General features: G+C 37.0%; 2 protein-coding genes across 2 annotated transcripts; both read left to right on the top strand.

Moving 5' to 3' along the window:
• Positions 1-547: 547 nt before the first annotated feature.
• LOC103953594 (UDP-glycosyltransferase 73B4) lies at positions 548-2,650 on the top strand. The gene is made up of 2 exons (XM_009365354.3): positions 548-1,671; positions 2,090-2,650. The coding sequence occupies exons 1-2, from the start codon at positions 663-665 to the stop codon at positions 2,509-2,511; spliced, it is 1,431 nt and encodes a 476-aa protein (XP_009363629.2). The 5' UTR covers positions 548-662; the 3' UTR covers positions 2,512-2,650.
• Positions 2,651-3,919: 1,269 nt separating this feature from the next.
• On the top strand, positions 3,920-6,236 carry LOC103953595 (serine/arginine-rich splicing factor RSZ22). The gene is made up of 6 exons (XM_009365356.2): positions 3,920-4,048; positions 4,216-4,317; positions 4,414-4,502; positions 5,246-5,477; positions 5,703-5,816; positions 6,044-6,236. The coding sequence occupies exons 2-6, from the start codon at positions 4,229-4,231 to the stop codon at positions 6,078-6,080; spliced, it is 561 nt and encodes a 186-aa protein (XP_009363631.1). The 5' UTR covers positions 3,920-4,048; positions 4,216-4,228; the 3' UTR covers positions 6,081-6,236.
• Positions 6,237-8,931: the final 2,695 nt, after the last annotated feature.

The following is an 8,931-nucleotide window of genomic DNA, read 5'->3' as shown; positions in this document are numbered from 1 at the left end:
TATAGTACTAATTCATTATGCATGCATCAAACCCTATACTATCTTTATTATGCACCAAACATTATACATGAGGCATACCAACAACCTCATCAATTGAATACTCTTATTGCTATACTCAACCAAATTAAATCATTGAATCATTTTATATATCAATTATCAAATATTTCAAGTTTATCAGATGCATCTCTCTTCAAGAGTCTTACTGTCAAGAAATTTGTTTTTGTCCTCTTTTTCTTTTTTATTGAACCAATTTATCATAGTGGCTTATCATGAACAACTTCAAATATATATTGTTATATTTTTGGTAATTGGATGTGGTTATTTAATGGTAGGATTAGTATCTACTAAAATTTATAGTGCGTCAATTGAATGAATATAATTTATTTTTATTGACAAAGATGGATCTAACCGATAACCGATTAAAAATCCATTACCCGGTGGATATGATTATGGATAATCCCCGATGGTTCTTTTGTGATTATGAGTATGGTTAATTTTCGTGGTTATAAGGATGGATATAATATTTCTGTCCCCAAACCAAACCGTTGCCATCCCTATACGATATGCATAACACACCTTACGACAGTTACTAGATCTATAAATGTATCTACGCTACATATACAAGAACCTCTGGTAAGAGAAAATTAACTAGAGATCAAACCATGGCATCAGCACCATCAACTCCCTATGTAGTAATCTTCCCTTTCATGGCTTACGGCCACACTCTTCCATTACTGGACCTCTCGAAAGCTCTCTCCCACCGGAAAATCAAGGTGTCCATCATCACAACTCCATCAAATGCAAAATCAGTTGCCCAACACCTAGCAAACTACCAAGATATAGACTTGATTGAAATCCCATTTCCCACCATCGATGGCCTTCCTCAAGGTTGTGAAAACACCTCCCAACTTCCATCCATGGCTTTCTATGTCCCTTTCCTCATGGCCACCAAAAAACTCCAAACCCCTTTCGAACAAGTCCTACAAGGAATGAGGGAATCCAAATCCCTTCCCATTTGTGTCATCTCTGACTTCTTTTTGGGTTGGACTCTCTCTTCATGCAGATCCTTTGGGGTCCCTAGGTTGGTTTTTCATGGCATGGGGGTCTTATCAATGGCTATATCCAAAGCTGTGTGCGTGCACATGCCACACACGAAGGGGAAGTCGGTTTTCGACCCCATAGAGTTGCCAGGTCTCAAGCTTCCCTTTGATCTAAGTGTCTCGGAATTACCTGCTCAACTCATTCAAGCAACTGATGAGAAGGACCCTTTTTCTCAATTCATAGACGCTGTGGGAGAAGCTGACATCAATAGTTGGGGGGTTATTGTGAACAGCTTTGAGGAGATAGAGAGCGGAACTGTTTCTTCATTTGAAGCTTTCTATGAAAATGGAGCTAGAGCTTGGTGTTTGGGACCTTTGCTGTTGTATGACAAAGTTGAAGGTGTTGAGAAACACATCAGCCACAACCAACCCAGCAAGTTAATGCAATGGCTCAATGACCAAGTGACTCTAGGCTCTGTGCTATATGTCTCGTTCGGCACGCAAGCAGACTTGTCAGATGCTCAACTTGATGAAGTCGGCTTGGGCTTGGAGGAGGCTGGGGTTCCATTTTTATTGGTGGTTCGATCAACCACGTGGTCTCCAACAAATGGACTTGAAGAGAGGATGAAAGGTAAACCTTGTTATGATATGAAATTTCAGTATTCTCCTTATTATATCGAATCATGTATTTTTAAAGAGTAACGGTATTAGATAGAATATTTTTTAGATATAGTTTTAAAGTTTATTTAAAAGAAATGATTTCCGCACACCTTTTTATTTTTATTTATATCACTTGATTTTTTTTTTTTTTTGATTATTCAATCTACATGTCCAAATTCTGATATGTTTGTGACTTTTGTCAATAATTTTGAATCCAATACATTAAGGGAATTGTTATTAGCACTCCAAAAATCTCATTCTACACTTCTTACAAGTGTATTTTTCTTTCTAATTATAGAAAGTTTAGAGTGCAAAATAAGATTTTTGGAGTGTCAATAACAATTTCTTACATTAATGTTATGTTAATATTTTAAAACTTAACTTTGAAGGTAAGGGATTGATAGTAAGGGAATGGGTTGACCAGCGCCAAATACTATCACACCGAGCAGTCGGAGGGTTTTTTAGTCACTGTGGTTGGAACTCAGTGCTTGAAAGTATATCAGCCGGAGTGCCAATCTTGGCTTGGCCTATGATAGCTGAGCAGTCTTTGAATGCCAAGCTTATTGCCGAAGGACTTGGGGCTGGACTTGGCATTAGAAAGAGCCATGATTTGGGGTCAGGAATTGAGGTTTCGAGGCAGGCAGTTTGTGAAGGAGTGAGAGAATTGATGGAAGGACAGAAGGGAAGGGATGCAAGGGAGAGAGCACAAGCTTTGGGAAGAGTAGCTTGGCGTGTGGTTCAAGAAGGTGGTTCGTCCAATCAAGCCCTACAAAATCTTATTGACCAACTATGTGCATGTTATGCTCAATAGATTAGATTAGTTCGTCTTATCCAAATCTCAATTCCGAGAAATAAAAAACCTCATTGGAGGATATGGAAGTGTACACATGTGTGCAACATACTAAAATGATTCTCGATTCTCTTATGTTATTCGATTGGAAATTTGAATTGCCGATGAAGAAATTTTTAGTATAAATAATATTTACATTAATCAACGTTAAAGATGAGAGGGAGAGTCTAATTTCGAGACACAATGAATTAAAAAAAACTCAACCATCAGCTCAAACAATCCACCACTTGCAATTAACTAAAGCTATCCATCTTAACTTTTGTACTTGTACATTCTGCAAGGGATGGGAGAAAGTAAAGGAGTGTCTCAACAATAACCACCACGGGATCCAATGGTTGGAGATGAATTCCAAACTCGTATTTCACACGACACGTCCTGGGTTTAACTCCTGGAAATGGTGAATCGCACAATGGTGGCCAGAGAGAGACTGAAATACCTATGTGAGTCTTTCCTGACCTTGAAAAAGTGAATTGCCGTGACGAAGCTACCAGCTAGTTCATTTTTAATAATAATAAAAAAAAGCGGTGTCTCAACAATGGAGTGTCATCCTTTATGGGCCTCGACAAGTAACAATCCATCTGCAGTCTCCTTCTTTAAGGGCCTTGACTGGTAACAATCCATCTGTAGTGTCCTCCTTTAAGCACAAACCTTCCGAACATGCTGGTGTCTAAACATGATCGAGTGAGGACATCTGTCGAAACCAACAAGCCTGCCAGAGAACTCCCCTTCCGGTTCCCTTACCACCACTCGAACACCCCTAATCCCCAAACACGCATCGAAAGCACCATCGTAGTTGATCCGTGAGAGGTGGACATTGGCAAAGGCGCTTTTGGGTACTGCACTCTGTATAATTTTTAGATAATACTTTCATCATTCCTACTAATTAAAAAGGAAAGTTCTCTTTCTCTGACGTGAAATTATTTCATTTATCGAATTTCAAACTGTTCATTTTATCATCTTTTAAAGAAGTTTATAAAAAAACTAATTCGATTTAAAGATCAGTTATTACCAATCTATACATGTCAACCAAATTGATAGTTATGATAACAAGTAGCATCCTTGTGATAAAACATTAATTCTTTTTATTTAGATGAATGACTAAATAGTCTTCAAATTGAATGAATTTTCTAGAGGTGATATTTATTTGATAATAAAAAAAGAAGAGCTATTCTAGTTATGACGTTTGTTCGGTGAAATAATGTTACGTTAGGAAGATAGAAGATTTTGCTCCTTAATGGGAAAGAGAAATGTATTACACGAAAGAGGTGCAGTCCCACTCGCTTAGCTGAGTGAGACTGCATCTACAAATTTTTCTGAGGGCCTATGTAGCAAAAACAAATTTGGAGGGGCCAATTCAAGATTTTAAACTTTATAGGGGTCGTTAATCAATTAGCCTCTTATATAAATTCCAAAACCTCAGTGACCCATCCCCAAAAAGTCGAACCGAGTAAAGGAGCTGCTGCTAGGGTTTCTCTCCGTCTACTCGGCACCGCTCAAGGTTCAGATCTCTCTCTTTCTCTCTCACTCTTTCCCCTTTCATCCCTTCTATTCAGTTCGATTCTTAATCCCCCAAATCTCTAAATTTTGGTATCAATCGCTGTTAATTTCTGATTAAAATTGCAGAATTTGTTCTTTGCTAATGCTTTTTAGCTTGTGATTTCACAGCTTGTATCGAAGAATGTCTCGTGTGTACGTGGGAAACTTGAGTCCTCGAGTTTCCGAGGCAGATCTCGAAGACGAGTTTCGTGTTTTTGGAAATATTAGAAGGTACTTTGCTGTTAAATTTTTGACCTTTTCGTCTACTTTACTCGCAAATGCTTAAAGTTTTGTTATTTTTATGGAGGATGATTGTTGATTTTGCAGCGTGTGGGTTGCTCGGAGACCACCGGGTTACGCTTTTGTTGACTTTGATGATATTAGAGACGCTGAGGACGCAATCCGTGGATTAGATGGTATGTTTATGATTGGGCTGTTGATTGCTTATATGGGGTTTTCGTAGCTAGTTTATATCATTTGAATCCGCCGTAAGGGAGAAGCATAAGTTCATGAACAACTTTGTGTTTGTGAAGAAGCATAATTGAGCTCAACAATGAATGATGGGTTTCTCTTTCGAGATGCATGTTAAAATCTTCCTTAAGGAACATTTGGTTTTTCATGAATTATGCGTGTTCAACTAGGTCAAGGTTTTTTATTTATATAACGTGGGTCACCTTAGTTTGAATTTCCGAAGTTTTTGCAATGTGAGATTTCTCCATCAAACTAATGCTCATCATATAATTGTGTAATTTAGTAGAACAATATTGACACCGTTGCTTGAGTTGTGAGCATTATGTTTTCCTCATCTAGAAGTGTGACTTGTGGTCTTGCTTTTTATGATGCACCGTTTTTTTCTCTTTATTTTTTCTGTTAATCCTTTTACTTATGTATTCATTGGTAGGTCTTTGGTTCTGAATTTGTTGAACTAGTAAATAGTGAAAAATATGTTGGCAAGCTGTCCCTTCCTAATGGAAAGAGACGGTCTCATGCCTTCCTTGAAATTATATTTTCAGCTTGTTTGTGATTCGTAAGATGGTTTTATTTTAACTCATTTAGAGCAGCCTTTTCGTTGGGTAGTTTATATGCTATTTTTCTCTCTTTGTTTTCCGGTGTTTTAACTTTTGCGAGATGTAAAATGTATAGATTTTTTCTGGAGCAGGTAAGAATAACTGGAGAGTTGAGCTTTCACACAACTCTAGAGGTGGTGGTGGTGGTCGTGGTGGAGGTGGTCGTGGCCGCTCTGGCGGTTCTGATTTGAAGTGCTATGAGTGTGGTGAGCCTGGGCATTTTGCTCGTGAATGCCGTCTACGTGGTGGTGGTGGTGGTGGTGGTGGAAGGCGTCGTAGCCGCACCCCTCCTCGCTATCGCAGAAGTCCTAGTTATGGTCGCAGGTGAAGTCATTTTGCCAGATATTCCTTACTTAAAAATTCATTTTATTTTTCTCTCGGTAGTTAGGTGGGTAGTTATCAAACAAGTTTTGTGTTCTGGTGTATTTGGTATTGAAAGCTGGCTTTCTGGATGCAAGTTCACAAACATATCTTATACTAGCTGTTAATCTAGGTTGGAGATGATTTCTCTTATATAATACCTTTTGACATCTCTCTACTGTTAAACAGGAGCTACAGTCCACGAGGGAGATCCCCAAGACGTCGCAGTTTGACACCACGTGGGAACAGCCGCAGCAGGTCCCCACCGTACCGTGGGCGGGAGGAGTTGCCTTATGCCAATGGGTGAGGTTCCTTAACTGTGTTTTTGCAAAATTGTTAAACCCTAGTTCTACAGCATGAAACTGGTTGTGTTGGAAGGATGACTTTCCATTTGATTCATGCCATGATGGTATATGTCCTATGCATGCTTACATTAGTTACTGTTCCAAGACTTGGATGGTAGAGCATGCCAGTAGTAAGGTTGGCATTGCTGCTTTGTCCTCTGACATCTGGGTGCTGAATATTTGCAGCAATGGTCTGAAGGATCGCCGCCGAAGCAGGAGTTAAGGAGTCCATACATGGCTACCTGGCGTTGTTTTAGAAGATATACTGGGATTAAGTGTTGTTTAGTTTGCTTGGACATCAGCACAACTATGTTTAAATTGGGGGACGCCCTCAGCCTCTACTGTCTCTCTGATTTGGTTAAGTTCCTTCCTTTCTTAACTCTAGCTGGTTTTATTTATCTTTGCAAAATAGGCGTAGGGATAAGGATCTTAAAGGTAAAGTCGTAAACATTATAACTTTGTTTAAGAGTGTTTCTGAGAATGCTGCTAAAACTCGATGCTTTTTTCTTTGCTTTTTGTGTTGAGGTGTCGTCTGCTTCTTCTGCTTCATTGGTTTTGTTCTTCTGCACTCCCTTGGCCCCTGGGATTGTTGTGCTTCACTACTGCCCTGCTCTGGGATCTTCAATTTTGAATGGTTGTCGGTCCCAGCCGGCTAGAGCTTCAATTTTGTGTTTCTGCACTCTCCCGGGGATTTCTTCACTGCCCTGCTACTGGGATCTTCAATTTTTGAATAGTTGTGGATCCCAGCCTGCTATCTGCAGAGCTTCTATTTTCCTTGAACTTCGTCGGTAGCAATGCGCCTCCCTCAAACTACTATAGTGGCATTTGTTTAACTCTTACTTAAAAGGATTGAGCAAGTGGGTTACGCGTCGAATGTTTATGCAGGTACTCACATCTGTTCTACAGAAGTTGGGTTGTTCATAAACGAAAGAGTTGTTTGGATTTTGCTTCTTCTTGAACTTTATATATAATTGAGTCGTTGCGTATGCATACGTGACGCCACTTTTTAGAGATTTGGTAGTGACTATCGTTTCTTAGACCCAACACCCATATTCTTGCCTTTGAACTTCAATTGGATACAAAAGTACAGAAACAAATTTGGTTCCAAGTGAAATCTCGACCACACCGAAATCCTAACCTCTTGTTTTCGTGGCGGATGATTTTATAGCTAACTAGCCGATGATCACACTTTGTGTGTGTATGAACAATTTCATTTTATTGTTTGTGTTTTTTTATTAAGAAGTGTGATTAGTTTTTAAAATTTAAAAAAAAAGTATGAAAAAATGATGGTGGGACAATTTCTTTTAAGAAATGCATATTTTATCTTAATATTACATAATTATTATTTTTTGTCATTCCTATGTAAATATTGTACATCAAAATTGAGGACAAAATAAAAAAAATAAGAATATGATTGTCATTTTATTTAAAAAAAAAGAGAGGGTATAATAGGAATATGATTGCAATTTTATCAAAAGGTACAAAATTATTATTTTGTCCTCATGTAAATATTGTGTATTGAAAAGTAAGGGTAAAATTGAAAAAAAGGGGAAAAAAGGTTGACAAGGACTCTTCTCTTAATAGAATAGAATAGATATATTCTAGTTTTTCCAGTTTAAAAAGATTAAGGGTGTTGAAATATTTGGTAATCTCCCTATGCGTGACGCACCATTGCAATTATAAATCTTCAGGCCAATCCTGTAAAATTTTCACCGTTGAATTGCCCGCAGTTTGAGATTAATTTTAATAGAAATTTTTTTTTTCTAATAAATTTGATTTTACAAAAAAGAAAAAAGGATGTGGTTTATTGTGTCTTAAAAGGTTTGCAGTTCAGTTGGTAAAAGAGTGCGATAAATATAAGGGAATTTTAACGAAAAACTTCTGGTATTGTTTACTTTAACGAAAAATCATATTTTTACACTAAAAAGTTAATACTGGTGCTATACACTTTATCTTTTATTTTGTCCTTATTGTTAAATTCAAAATTTTCAAATCATTTTCATTATCTTTCTTTAAATATAACCGGTTGGTGAAAGCGCGCGATAATATATTCGATTATGGTCTCCAATGCAAAGCCTGCAGCTGTGTTTGTTTGGTGTTTAGTATTTGGTTGGAATGTACGCCTCACTATATTCAATTTAATGTAAAACAAAAGCAAATTGTGTTTCACTTAACACAATTTACAATATACGAAAGGATAAGGCTTTTTTCATCTCGAATCCGTAAAACGAAAAATCGTTTATCTGTATGTTAAATAGACCTTGAATCTCCAATATAATCCAATCCAAACGACACCATATTTTTATGTACGAGTCCAAAAAGTGATGGCGTGTTCGAGTTTTTGTTTTCTCGCAAAGAAAAATTCCTCCTAATGCAAGATGGTAGTCACATTCAAAATCTAATATAAACTTGGGGATGACAAGAAACCTTTTCTATTCATTTTTTTTTTTTTTTTTTTTTTTTTTGTGAGTTGAGCAACATCATTAGTAAGTTAGATGTTAGATTAGCTACTGACGAAGTTCAAATTTACGCTGTCATATAAGAGCATAACACATTTTCACCACTATAGTAAAAGACCACTTGCATGACAAGAAACTTGTAACTCAAATAATTTAGAACATTTATTTGCGCACTCAAAATTTTAAGTTTGATTTTCTTCTAATTAAAAATAATAATTTAAATTTCAAAATGTAAAATCTTTTTATATTTTGATGGGCGGACACTCTCCAAACAGATAATGACCTTTCGAATAGAGTTGTAAGGTGAATTAATTAATGATTTTTATGGAGATGGGGTTGTTCATGCCACCAACATAAGAAGCATCACAATGCTGCATTGTTATTGCACACACGTGTCACATTATTGGTCTACTGTCTAGCCTTTCAACAATGCCATCCGTTCACCTGTCTTTCGAGCATCTCCAAATGAAATGTTAAAAGATAAATGTCAAATGTTAATTTGATAGCTGATGTGGCAATGCCAGATTTTCTCTTTTTCCAACCAATATGTTTATTTGTTATAAATGATATTTGTAAGACCCATTTTAAAAAGAAATCAATTAAAATACATTTTTC

The sequence above is a fragment of a genome, unplaced genomic scaffold (assembly GCF_019419815.1).
Source record: "Pyrus x bretschneideri cultivar Hongxiangsu unplaced genomic scaffold, Pyrus_bretschneideri_v1 Contig1, whole genome shotgun sequence".
In the NCBI taxonomy this organism is placed as follows: domain Eukaryota; kingdom Viridiplantae; phylum Streptophyta; class Magnoliopsida; order Rosales; family Rosaceae; genus Pyrus; species Pyrus x bretschneideri.
The sequence above is the reverse complement of the archived record's forward strand: the minus strand, read 5'-3'. Positions and strand labels throughout refer to the sequence as shown.

What these genes read in the sequence shown, in the direction of transcription:
- LOC103953594 (XM_009365354.3), top strand. Translation starts at nt 663, where the DNA reads ATGGCATCAGCACCATCAACTCCCTATGTAGTAATCTTCCCTTTCATG. An exon ending in ACTTGAAGAGAGGATGAAAG is followed by an intron (nt 1,672 to 2,089) that starts GTAAACCTTGTT and finishes TTAACTTTGAAG; the next exon opens with GTAAGGGATTGATAGTAAGG.
- LOC103953595 (XM_009365356.2), top strand. Translation starts at nt 4,229, where the DNA reads ATGTCTCGTGTGTACGTGGGAAACTTGAGTCCTCGAGTTTCCGAGGCA. An exon ending in AGTCCTAGTTATGGTCGCAG is followed by an intron (nt 5,478 to 5,702) that starts GTGAAGTCATTT and finishes ACTGTTAAACAG; the next exon opens with GAGCTACAGTCCACGAGGGA. An exon ending in GAGTTGCCTTATGCCAATGG is followed by an intron (nt 5,817 to 6,043) that starts GTGAGGTTCCTT and finishes GAATATTTGCAG; the next exon opens with CAATGGTCTGAAGGATCGCC.